The following is a 25,075-nucleotide window of genomic DNA, read 5'->3' on the forward strand; positions in this document are numbered from 1 at the left end:
GGATTGTAATTGCTGGACATGTGGAGCAAGAGGTCATATCTCAACCAATTGTCCAGAAAATGAAAAAAGAGGTATTAAACGCTTCGATCCAACCCCGGATATTGAAGAAGCAGTTTATTACCAAGATTTTATTCAAGTACACCGATTTGAGGACATTGCCTCAGATGAGAGTATATATGAAGAAGAAGAAGTTCTAAGTCAAGGAGAATCCGATGGAACTGAATCGGAATCTGACTGAGGACGAGGTGTTTCGACACGAAACACATGAAGATCTGTCTGGTTTCTTTAGCCAGAAAACAATATCTCATAACATGGTTTAAAGAAAAATGAGAGAAAATCCGAGTCTACAGAAATATCAAGGTTTCTCTGCAGGACATGTAGAAAAATTCTTAGGAAGTCTTGGCCTAAGAAACAGAAAGCATCATCTGATGTAGATCAGTTTCTAGAAGGGAAATGACAATCCCGATTGAACTTACAGGAAATAGAATAGGAGATGCAGTTAATTCCTTCCGAAGAAATTAAGGAGGAATTATAAAAACTCTAGATAGAAGTAGCAAAGACTATGTCCTGGATTCATATTGGAGCAATCCAGATTATGATAAAGGCTACTTTCAAAGAAGAGATAGATTCGCCTATTGATATTGCTATATGCGATTAAAGAATGGGGAATCTACAAGATTCAGTACTGGGAACAATCTCAGGAAATCTCTGTGCAGGGAAGATTGTGGGAGTAATCTATCCAAGGATAGCCTACAACCTGGTCGATCGAGATTTCAGCCGAGCCTTGACATTACATCAGATTTCAAGGAAAAAAGGTTGATGAAAGAAGGTAATAGACCATATTCTATTACCTATCAGATTTCATATGCTCTATCTAATACACATCATTCTGAGTTGTTTATTAGAAACGAGTTCATTGAAATCCCTGAGATATTCGGAAAAGTTGCTCAGGCAATTTATCCAGAAAGAGTTGAATTTCCTTTAATACAGGAAACAGATATCCAAATACAAGACAAACCGATTCTACAAATGAATCAAAGTCTTAGATTGGAATCAAGAAGACTATCTTTTCAAGGAGATAGAATTATGAGTTACAGGTGGGAAAAAACGCCTGTCATAGAAACCCAACAGGAGCTAAAAAGTTTTTCTAAGATAGGAAAACTTAGAAGCCCAGAAGGGTGGAAGGAAGTCGAAATAGTATTTGATATTACTAAGCAAAGGAATCAATTTCCTTGTAATTCAATATATTATTTGGAATAACCTATGATAAGAACTTACCAAGGACTGATTAATATCGGAGAATTGAAAGTTCATATTCAAGGAATTCCAGGGAAAAAATCAGATCGACTGATTCTTGGACTAGAGTTTCTCGAGGAATACAAACCTTGGAAACGACTAAAATATGGAATGGATTTTATGGCAGAGGATAAGATGTGGAAAATCCAATGACTACAAGTCCATTCTCCATATACATTCCAGTAGGAATGTTGTATGAACAATATAATGCAGAATACTTTGCTGCTTATATTGATTCAGGTGCTGGAATCTGTACAGCAAAACGAGGAGTTTTTCCAAATAATTTGGAAGAAGAATTACCCAAGATTGCTGGAAGAGGTTTTTCCAGAAGAATCTTAATTTATGTAAATGGATTAAGATGACAAAAATCATGATTGGCGATGCTGGGCAAACACCTTGGTACAAGGTAAAGACACCACCTTGGTGATTCAGGACAACTTCTGAACCCAAAAATGAAGGATTCTAGACGGATTGGAGAAACAATGCTCCAGTTAAGAGCAGATCAAGTACTCCAACCAGAAGATATAGAATGCCTTAAGATAACTCTACAAACAAATGAAGTAGAGTTCGAATCTAAGGTATCATTGGAAGATGTCAAGAAGAGGATCAAAGAAAATTACAATGAAGATCCCTTGGCATGGTAGGGACAGAAATCAACTCAAAGCTTGCCTTAAGATTAAGGAAGGCAAAGAGTATGAATTTGTCCGTTGCAAGCCTATCCCAATGAATATCATTGATCAAAGGGATATGCAGAGTATAATCAAGGAACATTTGGACCTTGGTTTAATCAAAGCAGGTATGTCACCATATAGCAGTCCAGGTTTCCTGGTAAGAAATCATGGTGAGATTAAACGAGGAAAACCCAGATTGGTTATTAATTATCAAGAAATTAATAAAATTCTGGAGTTTGATGGGTATTTTATACCTTATAGAGAACACTTGATTAGTTGCATACGCAACGCCAAGATATTCTCAAAGTTTGATTGCAAGTCCGGATTCTATCAAATTCGGATGCAGGAAGAAAGCAAGAAATTCACAGCTTTCTCCACACCTCAAGGACATTATATTTGGGAAGTATTACCAATGGGATTTGTTAATTCACCTCAGATATTTCAAAGGAAAATGGATAATCTTTTTAAAGATTATTTTAAGTTTATGTTTGTTTATATTGACGATGTTTTAATAGCATCTAGAAATATTGATGAACATGTTAAACACTTGGAGATTTTCTCTAAGGTTTGTAAAAAAGAGGGACTAGTTTTATCTGAAAAGAAAGCAGTCATTGCAACAAGAAAGATTGAATTCCTCGGAATTGAAATCGATGAGTCAGGAATAATTCTGCAAGACCACATAGTCAAAAATGTGCAGAATTTTTCAGAAAGTCTCAAAGACAAGAAACAACTTCAAAGTTTTCTGGGAGTTGTTAATTTTGCTGGGATGTTTATAAAAAATCTAGCAAAACACAGGAAAGTGTTTAGTCCATTATTGAAAAAAATGCAAGATTTATATGGACAAAAGAACACACAGAAGGACTTGTCTATTTAAAGGAGATTTGTAAGAATCTTCCAAAAATGGCGATTCCTCAAGATGAAGATGATCTGATATTATATACCAATGCCAGTGATCATTGGTGGACAGCAGTTCTTACTAAGCTCACACCAGATGGAGAACAACCATACAGATACTGCAGTGGGTTATTCTCAGATGCAGAAGCCATCAGATGGCATATCAACGAAAAGGAATTTTATGCAGTAAAAAGGGATTTTGAAAAATGACCATTATTTTTACTTGCAAAGAAATTTACTTTGAAGGTTGATAATACACATGTAAAAGCTTTCTTAAGGAACAGAATTGAGTCTAAACCTGAGAAGGTCAGATTATTAAGATGACAGGCACTATGTCAGAATTATATTTTTGATATTGTGATAATAAAATCTCATGAAAATATTCTTGCAGATATTTTAACAAGAGATGGACAGCATTGACATTGATGCTATTATCAAGATGTAGAGGCATTTGAGGGAACACCTTGAAATGCTTCAAACCGAGTTCAACAAGTTGGCCGTTAACGCAGAAGTTGCGGGAATGCTACAACAAACTGATAAGAGAATTGTCTCTGATCGAATTACAGGTTGTTTACAGGCATATACTCAGTTATGATCTGTAATGCAAAGGCCTATCCTCCAAGGCATTGAGAAGCCATTGGTTTCCCAAATGGAGAGTTTTCGAGTACAGGACTCTATACCTGGAGCAGGGGATTCAAATACCCCTAGCACAAGTGTTAAGTCGGGATCATCTCCAGATGAGTCGGCTGAAACAAAAATTGAGACTCCTGATCCTTATCTTGAGTCTTCAAGTCAACCCTTCACCTCGGGGATTGAAGAGGGAGAGATCAACCTTAGGCTTCGTACTGACAAAGGCAAATCTAAGGTTGGTACTAACGAAGCTGTAATTTCTCCATTTCAGGTTTATCAACAAAACTGGGAGAAATTAAAAACAAGAGTTGGCATTAACCCAGCTACCAACATGGTTGATGTTTCAGGAAAATATCATCGGGTATGGATGAAACCTAATTCATATCCCAAGGAGGTCAAAGCTTGGTATGAATTCGGGGCTCTTGCCTCAGTTTATACTACATCACCCAGCTTTCCGGAAATTTCAGGTCTACCAAAATGGATCTAGGAAACTGTTCACGAAACTTGGGCGAATAATGATTATTTGTCCAGAGGAGATGTTTTGGAGCTATACTTTTTCAGTGCAGCACCAGAACCAGCAGGGAAAGGTACACATGAAGCCTTTCATTTCATCAAGTTAAGGAGGCCAGATACAAACATTCAGAAATTTATCAAAGATCCTCCGACAGAAGAAACACCCCTGGTTACTTCAATTACTGAAGATGACATTTCTACCAGAAGAGCTTGGGGTCTATGGATCTGTCTCACTGAGATGGACAAAGTCAAGTTTCCGTTCAAATTTTATAATCATTCAGTGAACGGATCATTCCTGTTAAACACTATGACATGAAAAACAACAAGTTTTGTAGAAGATTTATTCGAGAAAAAGAGAAATCTTTTGTGGAACAGCAAGCTGCCGGCAAGTAAAGAAACTTGTCGGAAATTCTGTAACATGGCACATGTAGGAAGATGATCTGAAAACATCTGTCCAAAATGCCAAAACCAGAAGGAATCTGAATTCGATAAAGGATTCAAACCGAGATCTGATCGGAAATACTTTACCGATACAAACACAAGTGGGGATGGACCACATTCACGTTTTCCTCGAGGACACCGAAAGCCAAAGATTCCTCGACAAAGTTAATTGTGGACATGTGACTAGCCCACTAACAAAAGGAAAACCCACCATGTGAGTGGAAATAAAAAGACCACCAATAACAGGTGGAAAAGGACACAAGAACCACTAATAATGAGTGGTAAAGGACGGAAAAACATTGGATACTTTATTTAAAAAAGGAATCCAATAAAGCAAACAAGAAAACTGGACCCAAACTTTACACTATAAATAAGGGTAAATGGAACCAGTTAAACACACCAAAATCAAAACTTAAAGATGTATTGTCTATATCTGAAAGTTTTGAAAAAGAGAATCAAGTATAAAAGAACTCAGCTGGAAGCTCTCAGATCATTAGTCCAAATGTTCAAAGAAAAAGATGATGAGATTACAACCGATATCTTATAGACACATTTCTACTGGTATATCAGAGAAATAAAAGAAGATGAAAAGTTGATTTCTAGACTAATCATCTAGAGAAAGACATCTCAAGAAGATGGAGGGACCACTCAACCACTACATGGTCCATATGCAAGCTGTAAAGGCTTATCAAGATTTGAAGTCCGAGTTTCAAATCCGAGGGAGCCTTCTATAAATAAAAAAGCAGAAGGAAGATGAAGGCATCGATCAACCTTTTCGTTTTTCTTCTAAATCATTTGTAATAATTTTCTTTCAAGTGTATGTGTGTAGTGAGTTCAGCTACGGTGAATAGCTAAACAAGTTTCTCCTCCTCTACAGGAGGTTACTATGTATTAATAAAATATTGGTGTTTGAATAAAGAGATCTTTGCTCTTAGCCCCTCTCATGTATTATTTTCAAAATTTTATCTTTTATTGTACACCCTAAGGTAGGAAACGAATTAGGGTTGTGCCAAGTGCTGCTGAAAGAATCTACGTCGGTAACCATTGGTTGCGATCGCGTGCTTGGGCTGTGAGGAGCAGTCTGTAAAATACAGTGGATATAACCCGGTGGTACTCCGGTAAAGAGGTAAAAGATTTAATTTATTTTACGGAAGCATGATGGGCCATTATTTACAAATGAAAATTCAATTATTCAAAAATAAAGATATAAGGATAAATTTGGAAATTTAAAAGATATGGGGAGTTGAAACAACGTTTTAGTGGGGTAGGGAGTAAAGAGAAAGTTGAGAATGAGAATAGAGATTTTTTGACAAGTTCCCCTTATTTAAATTCACTCAATCCATCAAGTATTTAGTAGACATTGGGCTTCGGAATCCTCAAAACATTTATTGCGTCAAGAAGACAGAATCAACTCAATAAAAACCAAGGTTCTAGAAAGCGTGAAACGTCCCGAAGCGTGGATGTCGAGCTCCAAGTTTTTCAAGTTTGAGCGAGATTAGCACATACTTAAACGTGAAAAATCGTTTTTTATTTTTAGTGTAGTTGTAATTATCTCAAGCTAATAAATAAATAAAATAATACATAAATATGATAAATTTAAGTTTGATGCATTAATTCTCATATTTATAAAAACATAAAATTCTCAAAATTGTAATTTTTATTTGTTTTTGCAACAAGATCACATCAAAAAATGGTTGTCAAATTATTATCAGACATGCTTAATTATAATTAAAATTTAAAAATAAATATCTAAATTATAAACCTAATTTATTATTTTAAAATAAAAAGACATACCTTCAAAATAAAAAATTTAAAAATAAATAAATGCGCTTAATTATGCGGGCTTTTTAGAACACCGGTAAAAACTCAAAAACACTCCAAAATGCTCTTACGCAAATCTGCTAGTCAAATAAATTTAGCAAAATTTCCAACATAATTTTATTGCATGCTTGCTCCTCTTGTGGTTTCACTTTATTTGTAGTTTAACAATGACATACCAAAGCGGTCACTAAACATGGTGAGACTCTTTTCAAAATCCCAAAAATCTCTTTAACTTTCTTACGTTTCTCTAACAATTTATTGGCAAAATTTACAACACGCAACGCTGTGTGTCCAAATATTAGTATTATATATTGGGTAGAAGTTGAGAGATTATTGGGTAGAAAATAAACATTCCCTCCACGAAATTCAAACTCCAATTTTGAGTTATTTAGTCGGGTCAGACAACTTGTTTCATATTTCTTATATAAGTAAGTATTTCGACGAATGAAATATATATGGATTTTGTATTTTGAAAAATACTCAATTTACTGAATCAATTAAACCATATATTTTCTTTTTTGGTAACTAATTTTGTATATCATATGGATTATTTGCAAAATATAAGTACAATATTAAAATATAATATATACTATATTTCACTTGTATCTCAGTAGATAGGATCTTTAATTTTTAAGCATCAAGTAACATGTTCAATTTCTGCATTTTTTTCTATTTATTTTTTTAATTTATATATCAAATTAAAATACAATTTCTGGGTTTTTTCCCTTTCTTTTTTCTATTTATTTTTAAATACATGTATAAAAATTACAATGTAATCTCTAACTATTTTTTATAATTATATTTTTATCTTCATTTTTCATTCATATATCAAAATTACAGTGTATTTCATAACTATATTTTATAATTAAATTTTGCTATTCATTTAAATAAATATAAACCAAATGAATTATAAAAAATATTGTGCGTCGATTCACTAGTGAATGCTCGATGTGGAAGTAAATTTTTAAAGAAAATGATAGTAATATCATTTTTTATTTGTAAAGACAAAATTGTTTTAAAAGAAACAAAAACAAACATAATCCAAGTTTCCGCTTTTCTAACATTTTCAAACAAAAATGCATATGCAATTAATAAGACAACATTCTGCAAAACTATTGCAAGATATGCTAAAATGGTGACTCTACCATGAATTGTTATAATGTTCGTATGCACGGAAAAAGACAGTGGCAAATCAAAGATGTCCTATTAGAAGTATAAAGACCAAAAAACACGAAAACATGAACACGGCTTACTGAACAAGAATATCGACGGGAGAGTTGTAGGGGTTGTTCAGAAAGAAACTAATATCCTTACCAACGCCAAGTAATAGTATCGCGTGAGCAGATTTCGGTATCATTTGCAGACTTGGATATTTACATGAAGACAGCGTAGTACTCGACTTTCAGGATCTACTTGAGTTTCAATGTATCAAAGAGATGCATTTGGTTATCAAGCCATGAAGTCATCCTGGTGTAAGTAAGGATCATAGTTTCCTGGAAATTCCAATTTCCCTATCAAGCTGTCCATTCCTGTGTAAAGCAATTTCATGAAAATAAAGTAAGTGTTAGAACGTATTATATGCCAAATAAGAGTAGCTATGGTCCAAGGAATATATGATCAAAACATATCCAATACACGAGCAAGATTAATAACAAATTCGTGTTTTTTTTATTTTCAAATGCCCTTGATCTGAAAGGCGGTGTTTGACCAAAATCTCCTCTCAGTTGGAGGAAATTACTTGATTTTTTTACCTAAAACATAGGATGGTTAAAGCCACCTAAAGATCCAACATTAAAAGAGCAGATCGTGAAGATTTTAAATATTTACTTGTCAGATATGAAATTACAAAAAATAGGAAACTATTTCTTCCATTGTTGAAAGTTGCATGCCAGGTAGGAAGCAGGAACTGCAATGTAGAAAATAAGTACTTGAATTCAATAACATACTTCCATAAAATGATGTTTGCCCAAAACTACCACCAAGAGTGGCGCTGCCTTCAGGAGGCAGCATGGATTCAGATTTACTGACATGTGCATCCACATGATGAATTGCAGCAGTACCCTGAGAACTTTGAAAGCTTAGATCCTCAGACTTTGAAGTTAAGATGTGTGGAGGCTGGGATTCCTCAGGCTTCTTCGTCTTCTCATCAGGTGACTCAACATCTGTCTCAACTTCCGAGTCAACATTGTTTGCTGTCGGTGCAGCATGTTGCTTCCTTTTTGACCGAGCACGTCTATTTTGAAACCAATTATAGACATTTGTTTCAGAAATCTGCCCGTGTTGTGACAACTCTGTGGTTATTTCTTTGATCTTCTGCTTGCTTGGAGTACCGTTCCCTTGATCGAATAAGTGCTCCAGATGCTGAAGCTGGGTAGGTGTCGGGGTCCAACGCTGTCTGCCAGTAATTTTGAGGGTTCCAGATGTTATCAAGGGGTCACAGTATGGGTTTCCAAACCTCACTCCTGATGCAGTAACACCAAATTTGTCAACAATAATGGTCTAATGATACAACTCAAACACAATTATAAAAGAAACTGTAATTTATTAACCAAAATATAACAATTACCTAAGATAATGACCAACCCTCACACAGAGTACGGCCCCTAAGAGCAGAAAATATTCTCCCAGAATGTTTTTCTCTCCCTAGCAACTACCAGCAACGTTACTTCCAAACCAAAAACTACCCCCAAAATAACTAAACCCCTCTTTTATTATTTTTTTATATAACTACCCTGGTACCCTATTTGTGCCCACCACACTACACCCTTAACCCAAACCCGTAACATCTAATTTCAGATCAACAAGCAAGCGGATATGCATTTCATTGCTTATTCATTGTAAACCATTTGGAACAAAAGAAGACTGTGAAGCAACATAGTCCTGGGCAGTAGATATGACACAAACTCAACATTCTATGGTGGTCGTTTCATAGTATCACAACAAATTTTAATGGAAAACAATACTTCCACTTGTTACTCTTTATAGCCAGCAGAGACAGGAATTCATCTTTGGAGGAGAAGAGTAAAACATCAAAGGTTTATCAAATAAAGAGAGTGAAATAACATCTAAAGTCGATATTTACACAAAATATCTATAATCTATCATAGGTAAATTTAAGACCGTGAATGGTGACCTCGCCTGCTGGCTATCATTGGCGACAGCAATTAGCCACTCTCTACTCCACGATAGGAGTCAAATAAAAGTTTCACCTAACATTAGTAGAGCCTAAAAATATATCCAAAATTTACCGTATACCAATTATCAATCTAAAGATAAATACCACCCACACATAGTGACGAATTTGCATTCAACTAAGCAACTATTATCCCTCAAGTTTGTAGTTATCCAACAAGTACAAAAATATGTAGAGAAAGCATCAATAAAATATAAAAACTATCAGAAAGCATCAATAAAATATAAAAACTATCCAGAAAAAAGAGTGAAAAAAGGAACATCAACATTAAAATTCCAGAAGATAAAAAATATCAAGAACAAGTAAAGCACGAAATCAGCAGCACAAGCATTATTTACCAGCAATTTCAACAGAAAACCGTGAAGAACTCATCGGTTGATTCAAAAAAAGTGACAAATTAATCCACATCAAGTATAATTTACAATCAAATGATAAACTTAAGAATTAGACAAGAGATAGAACTGCACAAAAAAAAAAAGCAAGGGCGTTCAGTGTATTTGATACCAGCGAGATCGTTTTGGGAAGTGAGGGATTCGTGCAATTCAACGAGCTGCTCGCAAATCGTAGCGTAAACTGCTATCTGCTTGCGGAGTTCTTCCATTTGCTCGTCGGTCATCACCTTCACAAACATCCCCCCACCTCCGCCGTTGAAATCCTCCCCCTGCAGCGGCGGTTTTTCCCACTCCATTATTCAAATAGTGTGAATTCGGTGAAGAAAAAGAGTGGAGAAGTGGGACAGAAAAGGTAACGAGAAAGTCAAGCAAAATGATCGAAAATTACATGACACGTGTGATTTACATAATAATCCAAAAATTAATATTTGACTGAAATAATCTCCCGACTATAGTATAAAATAATCCAATTTATAATATACTAATATATGGACATGAATGCCCCCAATTAGCGCCGATATTCTTTTTATTTTTTTTTTTTGGCGTCGGAAAATAATATATAATATAAAATGAGAAAAATTAATAAAGTTCATGGATATTTTTGTGGTCTAGGAATTTTAACTAGTTCACAAAATAAACCCATGTGGATAAAATTATATTTTAGGAATGAATGATTGTCATTATTAGTTTAAATTAAATCTAAAACTTAGGTAACAGATAATAAATTGTACTATTGTGTATTATTTGAATATAGAGATTTACATGGAGTAACTAGAGGTGCATATGTTCTTATAATCCATAATCCTGAGTAATGTCCTTGAAGCTGAAATATTGGCTATACGTTGTGGTATATATATGTGTTTATAGGTAGGCGTATCTTCTCTTTGTATCTATTCAGATTCCAAAGAGGCGGTTCCTGTAGTTCTCAACCCAGTTATGGTAGCTGGTTCTTTGGGTGTATTGGCTCTTGAAGCTAATTCTACGTTCTTAGTGAATCATTTTGTGTTGATCAAGCATATGCATCATTTTTTGTCGATCAAGCATATGAATCGCTCGGCAAATAGTATGACACATTTTCTTGCTCGCAGAGCATTCAATAGCTCTTCTCATTTACATTGGCTAGATGAAAATATTCCACCTTGATTTTTTTGTATTGTAACTCGGGATTTTTCGATTTGATGATATGAATATTTAATTTTCAATATATATATATACACACACACGCACACACACTAGGTATATATTAGTGATATTCCATAAGGAGACTCACTCTCGTTAGCTTAAATTCAAGGACTTGAGGGCCCATAATATGATACGCATTATATTAATTTTCTAATTGTGTGTGTTATTATTTTCATTCGAACAATCAAATCTAAATATTAGCATGTTTGTACGTACCTGTCAAGTTGTATCTAATTTTTTTTTAAAATTTTTTATATATTCATGAAAAAGGAATATAGAATTGTAGTAAAATCCATAATTCTAATTCATTGATCCAAACATACCATAAGGTTTTGGCAGTGGCTCTGCTGTAACAAATGGAATTGGCACAATTATAAAACCTGATTTGTAGTTTCAAACCTGCATTTTACACACTACAACTTTTCCTGTTCACGACAACAAGATTTTGACAAAAAAATGGGAACAAATGAAGTTATCTAAAAGAGGACAAACACGCAGACAAAAAACCATTGAAAAACTACCAATCTACACTGCCTCTGCTATCTATGTAACCCTCAACATGAACACACAATTTCATGTAAGCCCCCTTTGTCAAGCTACTCGGTACTTACACACAATTTTCCCTTATTATTGGGCACAAGTTCTTGCAAAAATCCCTTGACAAAGCAAGATTTCATCATCATGTTCCACCATTATTCAATCATATCTCCTAGCAATCCAACCTGTAAGACAAGAAGATAACTAGGGAACCACTACTGATTCAAATTTTTTCAGGAAGTCGTCGTTCCATATCCTCAACCATTTCTTCGATCAGTTCTTTCATGATCTGAGATTCAATCTCTCGACCGATAGAGTTTATATCATCGTCGATCAAATGGGACAATGTACTCAACTTCCAATCCCGGGTTAGCAGACTATCAAGAGCATAATATGATTTATCGGATGGCGGGTTCACATAGAGCCGTATAAATTCCCATACGTGAAACAGAAGCTTATTTCCTAATGGAATCTTATGTACATAACCAAAAGCCTTTGCCATATATCTCGACTGGTTTATGGATGGCCTAAGAATGTTTGGAAGTACTTCATTTAACAAGTCAAAAATCATCTTGTGATTTAGTTTTTGATATTTTGAACAAATTTCATCAACCTTAGTTGTTGTTCTGTAAGAATCTTCCACTTCTTCAAAGACATGGTTGCTAATAGGCTTACCCATTGGGTTCCAATTCGACAAAGAACGGTTATACGAACCATCATACAAACCTGCCGCAATGAGCAAATCTTTGATGTAGGCTTCATCTTGATTCTCTACGTCCGCTTCTACTTCACTTGGCCGCTGTTCATTTATATCCTCCTCTGGATCAGCACATTCAAGTTGGTTCAGTTTCTTCCGCAACTCTGCATTATCCGAAACCAAAAAGAAAAAAAAAACCAGCTGAAGCGATTTGTAAAATATAACAGAAAACTCGGTTTAATATCCATAAACCGACCATTCAAATTTGAGTTTATTTCTCTGAACACAGAAGGCATATCACTATCCTCCAGTTGATGTACATCTGAGGATGATAATGGGCTTGAGTTATCCATTGGCCTCCAGAACTCATCGTGACTACAGCTGCACACAGATGCAGGGCTTGGTGGCACTTCAGTTGAATTCTCCTACATCAAAATTACAGAAGAGCCAAGTTAACTCAGATATGCAAATACATCAAAATTCTCAGAAATGAATAAAGTTGAGATTTTAAGAAGACACCACTCACATTTGTCTCAAAGAAACCCATCAACACAGTTGGTCCGCTCGTGATATCTCTGAACAGGTCGTTTTTAATTTGATGTGGTTCCTCTGTTGACTTAACTCTCCTGTGAAGAAACAGTTTCCCTGTAAGTGTCGAAACCTTTTCCCTGATGCTGAACGTTTCCTTATTCTGTTTCTTGGTTTTTGTTGAGACTTGATCAATAATTTCAAGCTTTCTTCTTATTTGGGCTCCAGTTAAGATATGGTGATCCTCAAGGAGGAGTTTTCCGAATGGCGATCCACATACTGGAGCAGACAAAGTCCGCATCAGGCTTTGAGGAGACTGTTCTTTTGGGTACATTTTACTACCCTCAAGCTCCCGTCTGAAAGGCCTATTTGGCTTTTCTGGTTCGTTAGTAAACTTGTTGGGGTATCTTGAGCGTCCAGTTCTGCCCTTATTATTATTTGATATCAACAATTTTGATCTATAGCGGTCAGCGGTTGGAATTTCTTGATTTGTTTCTCCTTTCAGAAAATTTCTCAACCTCTCTGCCAAGAATCTCCTCGTATCTCTGTTAATGAACTCAGGAGAACCGGTTCCATTAAACCAAATTTCTTTTCCATATGATTTTGTAGACTCTGACCTTACCAAATCCATCCCCAAAACATTCACCGCACTTTCCCTTACTTCTTGAGCTAAATTCTGAGCTATTTGTCTTGATTCAGAAGGTTTTTCCCAATAAGGAGTCTCGATTCCACCTCCTCTAGCAGTGGAGCTCCTTTTAGAGCTTTTACCGTTCAACTCGAAATTCAGCCTTTCCTTCACCTCTTCAAGAAAATCTTCTACACTACCTCTATACTGACTAGTGCAGGGAGTACTATTCCATGAATCTTCATTAAGACCCATCGCGGCAGGGCCAGGTCTCCGAATAACAATCTCGGCAGACGCTGAAGCCATATCCAGTAACCTATTAGAATTCATCGGTTGATAATCACTATAGTACGTTCTTGTCATAGCATTTGAACGTAGAGAATTCTTCTCATCAGACGAGTAATATTTGTTTTTCTTTTTGCAGCTCTGTAAAGCAGGTGTTTCATTTGGACGAACCGCAAAATCCTTAGGTTTATTAATCCTCTCACAAGTCGAGGTTCTCTTAGAATTAGCATAGAAAATAATCTTTTCTCTGTTAAGGTCAGCTTGCGCTATCAACTGGTTTGGATTGCTGCTAAATTCTACATTCTTTGAACATTCCTTAAATCTTGTTGCTTGCCATGCTTCAAATTCTTTTTTAAACTTCTGCAGTTCTTCCTCTTGAGGATGCTCCCGGGTCTTACACTTGTTCACCTGCACGCGACTGCTGCACATATCAGAATAGCTGTCTCTATAGTGGCCAACAGAACCAAACACCAGCTGTTGAGAGATATTTGATCTCTTTTCTGGCCATTCCTTGTCTAACAACTTGCTGGCCGGGGGTTTATTTTTTATTTCACCCAGTTGTGCCTCTGATTTAGAATCGAAAGGTAACATCTCGACTCCCATTAGACGAGCCACGACACTGGGTAAAGTTTGGTTTGTGCTTGTCCTTCTAGAAATCTCTTCACTCATCAATGTCTTTATAGGAAAACAGTTCTTGCTAGATGATTCCTTTGTCATGCGACAAGAATACTGAACACATGCGGCAAACACTAAATGGTATCACAGTAAACACAGGAATAAGCAGCATCTTTTTGGTATTAGAAAAATTGTTTGTGCTAAGCTTTAGCAGCGGGAACAAGAATGGAACATCCGGAGAAAATAAAATGTCAATGCTCATCAAAGAGAGACGAAACCAGTGCCAAAAAAGTTGACCATCATTATTATCAAGTAAAAACTACTTAAGCAACACACACACACACTCTCGCACAAAGAACTACACAAAAGATGATAAAAGTCTAAACAAGGCAATGCTTGCTCACCTGTAAATCATCTTTCAAAGCACGTAAGCCATTGGATGTCTCCAATGGAAGTTCCAAACTGTTCCTAGGTGCCTTCAAGCCTGAAAAATGCGAACAAAGATATGAACTTTTCAGACTTAGCACATAAAAAGGATTCAATATCATATCACCACATCTACTTACTGAATGAAAAATGCATAAATAACCAACCCTTCAGGCAAGTTTTCTAACATTACTCAGTTTCAAATACATTGACTGCTAAATGCATATTCAGGCAAGGAAAATTATCAACAGGTGAAAGTTCAAGGTCTTATATTTGATTTTTTTCCTTTCAAGGATAAGCTTACAAAAACCCAACCCTCAACTTGCTTAAGTGCGCTCCATTGGTAATTAAAGGACAAGTGAGACGGAGAGAGTACAAGCAAATTAGTATCCTTAACTCATCATCCCAATTCGATTGATTGATCCTAAAATGCTACACATTCCATGCCCATTCGGGACTAGGTAGGCTAACGCGTTATGATTTACCAAGTCTCTTGTTCTGTTTATCTTCTTTACATTCATTAAGAAAAGGGTGACACTCTCCATCAACTTGGCTCTTATCCAAAAGAACTTTTTTCACCACGGCATTCTCATTAACATCAAGAAGGGGGAGCAAGCTTCCCATGCAATATAACTATTCTCCAACTAATTACGTGACAAGCCCAAGTATTCATCGCCGCATTATTTCGTCAGAAGAAATGATTTATGATTGCAAGACAATCAAATCCTGAAGAAATTGAGAAACAAGTGGCGTGAGATCAAAATGTAGAAAGGTTTTGAAATCTAATCTAAGAAAATAAATATAGGGATCAATTAAAAAGGTTCCAACAACCAAAAATTACATGGCATCATTCCCTCACGGAATCTACATTCTTGATCAAGAACTGATCATTTCAACAGTAATCTAAGTATTTATTAAAGGGTAGATGAAAGATCACAAAGAAGACCAAAGAGTGAATCTGTACACTACTTATAAATATTTGACCATTCACATTGCTCTTTATTCAACCACTTCCAATCAAAAACACTTCAAGCAGATAACTGGTCGAGCTAAAATCCAAGCACCAACAACCGTAGTGGGCAAACATTAAAACTGAAAAACAATTATAACTAGCGATCGATTCGAGCACCCCGAAAGTCCGAATGACATGATTAAAGAACCGAAACTTACTTATCAATAGAACTAACTAAACCATCGTAAATGCATTAAAGACTTTGCAACAGAAAGCTCTGATCGAGACCAATCAAACCTTGCAGAATCTGTTAAGTTCCCATGATTCCGGACTTCCCAGAAAGAGCTCAAACATCTCAATATCAAGGGAAGAAAGAAGAGGAGAAGAATATTGCTTTAAGCATGACAACCCATTGATGGAAATCACAGCACCAAAAAGCAACTAAGAAGTCGCCTCTCTTTCGCTTTGTTTCTTTCAATTTGTTATTATGAATGAATGAAGGAATGATGACGATCGTGACTCTAAGATGACTGCTGGGGTCACAACAGAGTGTAATATTGAGACGCGAACAAGTACGAATCGGGATTGGCTCGGTGCAGGATGGGTAGATGTACCTGATTCCATCCACATGATAAAGTCCAGGATCATTCGGAAGACAGCGCGGCCGCAGCCTTTTTCACGCAATGAAATGGCGAGTTTGCCCTCTCTCCAACTAAGAAATCAGACATAGCGCCTCTCTCCAACTAAGAAATTAGACATAGCGGGACAGGTTCGAGTTTAATTTGTCCCTCAAAATAAAAATTACAACTCGAATCCGAATACGAATCCATCTCGTCTCTTTTTTTGGTACATAAGATAAGTAAATGATTGATAAATAATCATCCTTATCATACGTTAGTTACCATGTGATAATTTTAATTTAATGATAAAAACACCACAAATGACTTAATTGCCCTAAATATATAAAAATCATAAACCCTATTGTTCTCTCATTTCACTTGTAAGTAGAAATTAAAATCAAATATATATTTTTATTTATTTTTATATATTATATAATATGATAATTATATAAATGAACTCGAAATAATTATATAAATGATTTGTATAAATCTCAATAAAATTATTAATATCACTCGATTAACCTTAAAAATTTATATTTGACTTGACTCACAAAATCAAGGGCTCAACTATCATATTATATAATATATAAAATTAGGTAAAAAAAATAAATCATGCAAGCACTGTCGGCGCATGAACAAATAAAAAATATGAACTCAAGCAACAACTTTGAAATTATAAAATTTATTATGATAATGTTAATTTTATCATTATAATCTAATATATAAATTTAATCACTCTTATTAAAATCATACCAAACATTAAATATAATATCCTACATCTTATTTATCATTAATTTATCCTTATATTATGTATCACATGTTTATCCTATCATGTATACCAAACTATGACTTCATGGTTGAATATATTGTTATATCCAATCAATTAATTAAATAATTAAGTTGCATGATTGTAAAAGATTATCACACGGAAAGTATAGTTATCATTATGATTAAGATGGGTGAATATGTGCTAAAATCCTCTTGGTAATTCCTTCTTCATCAAGCATAAATGTAGTTGAATTTGATTATATTTTATGTTAATTATACTCAATTAATATATCTATCTGTATACCAAATATTAAGCTCGAGGAGAGTTGGATACGTTCGCATGCATGGCCAGCTTCTTCTTTTTTTTTTCCTCTTTGATAACAATTTTTTTACGTAAATGTCATCTTAATTTGTAAAATTGATGTACATTTATTACGAAGGTACTAGTATTTATTCATGTGTTAAGATTGAAACTTGGACCTAACTCAACCTCAAAAGCTAGCTCAAGGGGAGAGTATTGTTCAAGACCATATATACAACTCCCAGGTATTTTATCCAACCGATGTGGGACAACTAACACACCCCATCACGCCCAGGAATGCACATCGGTTGGATAAATAATCTGGGAGTTGCATATATGGACTTGGATAATCTTCCCCCTTGAGCTAACATTTGAGGTTGAGTTAGGCACAAGTTCCAATCTTAACATTATGTTTAATCTATACAGAATTAATATTGAGTTTAAATTGATTATCTGATTTTTTTAGGATAATTGATTATTTGATTTGATGAGTTATTCATTATTTTCTTGATCTTTAAATATTATTATAAGTGAAAGTCAATATTTGTTGTCTGATTTCATAATTACACGTATGTACTACTAAGCTAACTGGTTGAATTTTCTAAAGCCTACTGGACAAGTGTTTTGCCTGATGATTTGTCCAGCTGAACTATATTGGCTATCGGACTTAAAAGGGAAAAATAATTTTCTAATTTTAATTGATATATTTTATTGATTTAAGATTATTTCTCAAATATCTTGTTTTCTTATTGATCTCATTAAGTTTATTATTTTACCTTTCTTAGATAATGAGATAATCATCCATATATATTCAACGATATGTTATTTATTGATTAGATATGATATTGGTATTTCAAAAGAGTTTATTCCTAATAAAACTCTTATCTTTCCTTGTGAAATAGGTTTCCTTATGAATGAAACTCTACATCTATAAATAAGAGACCAAGGACATCATGGAGTCGCTTCTTCCCCCCGGTCAATATTCACTTCTGTGTGCACGTTCAGAAATTCAGAGGAAACGCTTATTCGAGAAACGTGCTGTGAAGAGGGTGATAGAGTGTTGCTGTGAATGTTGAGAACATCTGCGGACAACATCTGGGAAGAAGTTGACCGAAGATTGCTTCTCGTGGATCTACTGTTTGGCAACACGTTTTTGCTTTCTTGTTTTAGTTTTATTCTGGTTGTTTGTTTTAGAAAGCATTTGTTTTCTCAACTTGTTGAGGAAATTGATTTTTGTCATAATCACTAGTGTTAGGTTTTTGTAAACGATTGAGTTTTCTAGTGATTAATTTTTGCCATAAGGCACCGCACAAGTATTTATACTTGTGCATATTTAATCTCGTCCATCTGTTTATTTAAAGTGAATTTGTGTTACAAAATATAATATTCTGCTGCATGTTGTCTGAAATGTTGTAACATCTGGCACAACATTTAATTCTGATAAAACACGAATTACTATTTTAAATCATATTATGATATTCTTATTATTTCGATCATATGTCGGACAAAATAATCCTAACAAGTGGTATCAGAGCCTACTCTTGATATACTAAGTGCTGATTCTGGTATTTGTTTTGTTTGACAGAAATATCAAATGGACAATTCATTTGCAAGCGCAGCACTTCGACCACCAGTTCTAGATGGCAACAATTACAGCCTATGGAAGGTCAAAATAAGATACTACATAAAATCTCTAGATGAACGGTCATGGCAGCGTGTCATCAATGGATGGACTCCACCGGTCATGTTAGATCAAGAGGGTGACAAACGGCCAAAGCCTGAAACTGACTGGACTGCTGATGAAGTGCAAAATTCGAATCACGACTCAAAGGCTTTGAGTGCTATATTCACATCAGTTGACACGAACATGTTCAGTTTAATCACAAACTGTACTTCGGCTAAAAGTGCATGGGATATTCTCCAAAGACACTGTGAAGGGTCTGAGAGTGTGCGACGAACCAGATTCAGGATGCTTACTTCCAAATTCGAGATGATGAGGATGGAAGAAACTGAGAACATACTTGAGTACGATCGCCGCCTACTGGAAATTGCTAATGAGGCATTCAGTGTTGGAGAATCCATCTCCAATGAGCGTCTAGTTAGCAAGGTTCTTCCGTTCTCTGCCAGAAAAAATATTCAACATAAAAATTTGCGCAATAGATGAGGCTAAGGACACTTCTCAGATGGCATTGGAAGACCTTATCAGTTCATTACGCACTTTTGAGATGAACCTGGACATGCAGAAGAAGGACAAAGGGAAGACAGTTGCACTCCAAGCCTCAAATGACTCCTACAATGAACTTCTTCAAATATCTCAAGAAGTCAATGATTCTGATCTCTGCGATGATTCTATCTCTTTTATCACAAAGAAATTTGGTGATTACTTGAAAAGAATCCGAGATAAAAAGAAGGATGCACAACCATCAGAATTTACTAGTCTTCCTGCACCAGAAAAATCACAAAAGTACCCTGCCAAGCAACAATTTCAACCAAGGAATGATGTCAAGGGACAATACAATTCAAAAAGGTATGATTCGGTGTAGTGTAGAGAGTGCAAGGGTTTTGGACACTATGCCAATGAATGTGCTAACCGATTGCGAAAAAACAAAGGCTATAATGTGTCTCTAAGCGATGAAGAATCCGACGCTGAGGAGAAATCCACTGATGAAGAAAATCAAACCTCCTTGACTGCATTATTGACAGAAAATCGCAGACTACAGGTGAATCCTTTAAATGTTGCCCTAGGTGTTGCCACACCTGGCCGCAACATCTGCAAAAATTCAGTGTGCTTGAAATCCACAACTTCTGGAAATTTGAGTGGAGATGACGAATCAGGAGCTGATGATGAAGAAATCACTCTTGAGAGTGTGCAAAAGCTTTATGAAGAGCTGTTTGAAGATTGGACCAAAAGAAACAAGGTGAACTCAAGTCTCATGAAGGAGAACGTTGAACTAAAAGCCGTAGTTGCCAAACTTGAGGTAATTTTGAGCAAAAAGGATTTGGAACTTGGTAAGACCAAAGAAGAACTTCAAAAGGCAACTGAAACCTTGTCCAAGTTTAATTCAAGCACATCCAAGCTTGAATCCATACTTTTGATGGGAAGAGATGACAAGAAAGGCTTAGGCTTCAAAGACAGTGTGTTTGAAATAGGTCAATCTTCCAAGTCTACTGTTTTTGTGAAGGAAAAAGCTGATACATCTCCACAACCACAATCCAATTCACCAATCAAAAGCCCTTCATCAAAAAGACAACATGCTGCACAAATTTCTAAGAAAAGAAAACGAAAGTACGTATGTCATTACTGCTTTAAGCCTGGTCATATCAGGCCCTACTGTTTTAAACTCAGGGATGATCGCATGAATCAAAAGTCGAGTCGGATGTTGACCCGAAAGTTGTCCAACATTTCCCGCAACACCTCCCACCATCGACCTACAGTAAGACAAATTTGGGTCCCAAAGGTAAAAACTCACTGTAAAGTTGTCTATACTTCGTTGAAGACTAATACTGCAGGTCATTGGTACTTCGATAGTGGAAGCTCACGCCACATGATTGGTTCAAGAGAACATCTCATCGATTATGTTGAACAAAAATGTGGTAGAGTAACTTATGGAGGGGGAGCCAAAGGAAGGATTGTTGGAAAGGGAACTTTGAATGTTGAAGGACTGTCAAAGCTCCACAATGTGCTTCATGTTGAAGGATTAAATTCCAATCTTATAAGCATAAGCCAATTGTGTGATGATAATTTACTTGTTAAGTTTGATAAACATAACTGTGAAGTTTTTGATGAAGCTAACATGTGCATTATGACAGGTACAAGGTCCTCAGACAATTGCTATCAAATAGGCGAAGAACTTTCATGCAAACATGTGCAAATCACTGAACTTGATCTTTGGCATCAAAAACTCGGCCATGCAAACTTCAAAACCCTAAAGAATCTGAGTAAGTACGATGCAGTTAGAGGTATGCATAATCTCCCTTCTGGTGTACCATATGTGTGCGGAGATTGTCAAAAAGGTAAACAGACTCGCGTGTCGCATCCAGTGTTGCCAACATCTGGGACAACACGCTGTCTGGAGTTACTTCACATGGACCTTATGGGTCATATGGAAGTGGAAAGCCTCGGAGGTAAGAAATATTCTTTTGTGTGTGTTGATGATTTCTCATGTTTCTCTTGGGTCGGCTTTATTAGAGAGAAATCAGATACTTTCAATGTATTCAAAAATTTGATTACAAGAATCACCAACTTCCATGACCTGAAGGTAAGAAGAATCAGAACTGATCACGGTAAAAATTTGAAAACATTTCTTTCTCATCCTTATGTGACAGGAAAGGTATCTCACACTAATTTTCAGCACCAAAAACTCCACAACAAAATGGCATTGTCGAAAGCAAGAACAGGACTTTGCAAGAAATGGGAAGAGTAATGCTAGCTTCAAAAAACATAGCAAAGCGTTTTTGGGCAGAGGCACTTAACACGGCGTGTCACATTTCAAATAGGGTGTATTTAAGAAGTGGATCAACCATGACTTCTTATGAGATTATCATGGGAAAGAAGCTCAACCTTAAGTATTTTCATGTTTTTGGCTGTGTGTGTTACACCTTGAATGACATGGATCAACTTGCTAAGTTCGATTCAAAGAGTGATAAGTGTTTGTTCTTGGGATATGCCACTAATAGTCGTGCTTATCGAATGTTTAACCTAAGAACCAGGACTATTATGGAATCTATTAATGTTGTTTTTGATGATTGTGCAGATCTCAAGAAGAAAACTGCTGAAGATGACGTTGAAGATCTTCTGGAAATCTCAAACCTCACTGGAAAATACAGATGTTGTCCCAGATGTTGCAACATCTGGCACAACACGTGATACTGAAGTCACCAACCCACAAGAAGATGATCACAACAATAATGAGGCAGCAGATGATGGACCGTGTATTCCAAGTAAAATCCAAAAGAAGCCATCCATCATCTCAAATCATTGGAGGAATGCGTGAGGATGTCCAAACCAGGAAGAAAGATAAAGTTGACTACCGAAAGATGGTTGGACTAGTGTGCATGAGTACGATGTACTCACAGGTTAGATTTTCATGCTTTGTGTCCCATGTTGTAACCTAAAAATGTCAACGAAGTTCTAAAAGATGAGTTTTGGATCAATGTCATGCATGATGAACTTGAAGACTTTGTTCGAAATGATGTTTGGGATTTAGTTCCTCCTCCTGACCATGGCAATATAATTGGAACAAAGTGGGTTTTTAAAAATAAAACTGATGAAACAGGAAACATCATTCGAAACAAAGCAAGGTTGGTTGCTCAAGGGTACACACAGGTTGAAGGGGTTGATTTCGATGAGACCTTTGCTCATGTTGCCCGCATTGAGTCAATCCGACTTCTGCTAGCCATTGCATGCTACATGAAAATAAAACTATTTCAAATGGATGTTAAAAGTGCATTTTTGAATGTGATTTTGTGTGAATAAGTATATGTTAGACAACCTAAAGGATTTGAAGATCCACATAATCTTGATCATGTATACAAGTTGAAAAAGGCTCTCTATGGTTTGAAGTAAGCACCTCGTGCTTGGTATGGCAGATTGACTGAATACCTACTCGAAATTGGATTCAAACGAGGTGAGGTAGATAAAACTCTCTTTATTCAAAAATCCAAAGGTGAGATCCTCATTTGTCAAATCTATGTTGATGATATCATTTTCGGCTCTTCATCCCAAAAGCATGCTAATGATTTGTTGAATGCGTGTCTACTACATTTGAAATGAGCATGGTTGGTGAATTACACTTTTTTCTTGGTATGCAAATCAAACAAATGCATAATGGAATCTTCTTATGTCAAAGTAAGTATGCTAAGAATTTAAGAAATTTGCAAATGAAAACACCAAGCACATGAAAACACCTATGGGCTCAAATGAAAAGTTATCCAAAGATGTTGACAACACCCTTTACCGCAGCATCATAGGAATCCTTCTGTACTTGACTGCTAGCCGCCCAGACTTAATGTTTAGTGTTTGTTTGTGTGCTAGATATCAATCCAATCCTAAGATTTCTCACTTAAAAGCCGTAAAACGTATCTTACGATACATAGCCAGAACTATTGACTTAGGATTATAGTATACACACGAAACCAACTCAAATCTAGTAGGGTTTTCTGATGCTGATTGGGCTGGGGATTTGGATGATAGAAAAAGTACTTTTGGTGGGTGTTTCTATCTTGGAAATAATTTGATATCATGGTATAGTCGAAAACAGAACTGTGTATCACTTTCAACTGCTGAATCTGAATATGTGGCAGCCGGAAGTGGTTGCACTCAACTTTTATGGATGAATCAAATGATAGAAGATTATGGGCTTAAGAGTGAAACCTTAGTTATGTACTGTGATAATTCAAGTGCCATTAACATTTCAAAAAATCCAGTACAACACTCTCGAACGAAGCACATTGACATAAGACATCATTTTATTCGAGATCTTGTAGAGAAAGGATTGGTTCGAATGGAGTTTGTTGATACAAATAACCAACTGGCCGACATATTCACCAAAGCATTGGATTTTGAGAGGTTTTCCAACCTTAGGAAATCTCTCAGCATGTTTTCTGCCTAATCATTCTTGGATGTTGTCTCAGATGTTACAACATTCGGAAAACATCTCATTTGCATATGCATCTTTAGGACTTAGACATACTGCATTGCATTTATACTGTGATATGGTGTGTTGAAACTGTGTAGCATAATTTTCTGATGCACTTGCAATTCCTTGCTATATTCTAAGAAACTTCACACATATTCATGTAAACTTAGTCACAGAAGATTTGAAGTTTGGTCACTTGACTCTAAGCAAGGTGACAAATAACCCGAGACATTGAAATACAATCATGGGTCTGTGTTTAGAAGGAAAGATGGAAAAAGCTACCTAAAGTAGCTCAATGAAGGCTAGGACTTTAAGTGTGGGAGCTACCCCTTCTAAATATTAACGCAGAAATAGGAGAAAATGGAAAAAAGCTACCTAGGGGAGTCCAATGAAGACTGTTCTTCTAGTGTGGGAGCTACCACTCCTATATTCAGAAAATTGTTAAATCACTGTGTGTGAACAATTGGAAATTGTTCTTGGAATTGTGTGTGTCGTCAGAAGATGTTGCCAACATTTGTGACAACACTTCATTCGTACACATATCTCATATTTGCTCTCATGTTTTTATCTATGTTCCATTCTGTCCTTTTGTGGCATCCATAAGTCATGTATAAACATAACATTGTGCATTGAGTCATAAGGTTATTTGTATTTCAACAAAGACATTTTGTGACAAATCAAATTTTTGCAGGAAATCGAATTAATGTGCACCTTTATGGTAAATGGAGCTATAATTCGATGTGGGTTTTATGTTTGGAATTATTTTTGAAATGATATTGCACAAAATTATTGCGATAAACTCTGAAGCCAGTAACGGTTATTTTTCTGCCCGTTGTTTTTTTTTCTTTAAAGAATAATCTGTTACTGATTTTCTTACCGTTGTATTGTGCGCTCATAATTATCTCTGTGATTTACACCGCCTAATTCATCTCTGTTTACGTAATCAGTCCTCAAATTTTCGCACCGGCATCTCGAAATTTCTCTCTGAAGAAATATTCCATCGTTTCAAAATTTTTCGACTCTCCTCCCTGTTCGTAAACTAATCTTCGA

At 35.8% G+C, this 25,075-nt stretch overlaps 2 protein-coding genes across 5 annotated transcripts; both read right to left on the minus strand.

Moving 5' to 3' along the window:
• Positions 1 to 7,391: 7,391 nt before the first annotated feature.
• On the minus strand, positions 7,392 to 10,227 carry LOC142549510 (WUSCHEL-related homeobox 8-like). Its single transcript, XM_075658484.1, has 3 exons — positions 9,964 to 10,227; positions 8,213 to 8,728; positions 7,392 to 7,795 (listed from the first exon to the last, which is right to left on the minus strand). The coding sequence occupies exons 1-3, from the start codon at positions 10,145 to 10,147 to the stop codon at positions 7,716 to 7,718; spliced, it is 780 nt and encodes a 259-aa protein (XP_075514599.1). The 5' UTR covers positions 10,148 to 10,227; the 3' UTR covers positions 7,392 to 7,715.
• A 1,198-nt stretch (positions 10,228 to 11,425) lies between these two features.
• Positions 11,426 to 16,248, minus strand: LOC142549511 (uncharacterized). Of its 4 annotated transcripts, XM_075658486.1 has the most exons (6): positions 15,930 to 16,248; positions 15,232 to 15,472; positions 14,725 to 14,804; positions 12,794 to 14,434; positions 12,524 to 12,692; positions 11,426 to 12,431 (listed from the first exon to the last, which is right to left on the minus strand). In XM_075658486.1, exons 2-6 carry the CDS (start codon positions 15,368 to 15,370, stop codon positions 11,794 to 11,796), a joined length of 2,667 nt encoding a protein of 888 aa, XP_075514601.1. In that variant the 5' UTR covers positions 15,371 to 15,472; positions 15,930 to 16,248; the 3' UTR covers positions 11,426 to 11,793. The 4 variants fall into 4 exon arrangements, with proteins under 4 accessions (XP_075514601.1, XP_075514602.1, XP_075514604.1 ...); XM_075658487.1 differs by lacking the exon at positions 15,232 to 15,472 and having other exon boundaries at positions 15,996 to 16,248; XM_075658489.1 differs by lacking the exon at positions 15,232 to 15,472 and having other exon boundaries at positions 12,794 to 14,454; positions 15,996 to 16,248.
• Positions 16,249 to 25,075: the final 8,827 nt, after the last annotated feature.

Source organism: Primulina tabacum, chromosome 6 (genome assembly GCF_025594145.1).
Source record: "Primulina tabacum isolate GXHZ01 chromosome 6, ASM2559414v2, whole genome shotgun sequence".
NCBI classification, from domain to species: Eukaryota; Viridiplantae; Streptophyta; class Magnoliopsida; order Lamiales; family Gesneriaceae; genus Primulina; species Primulina tabacum.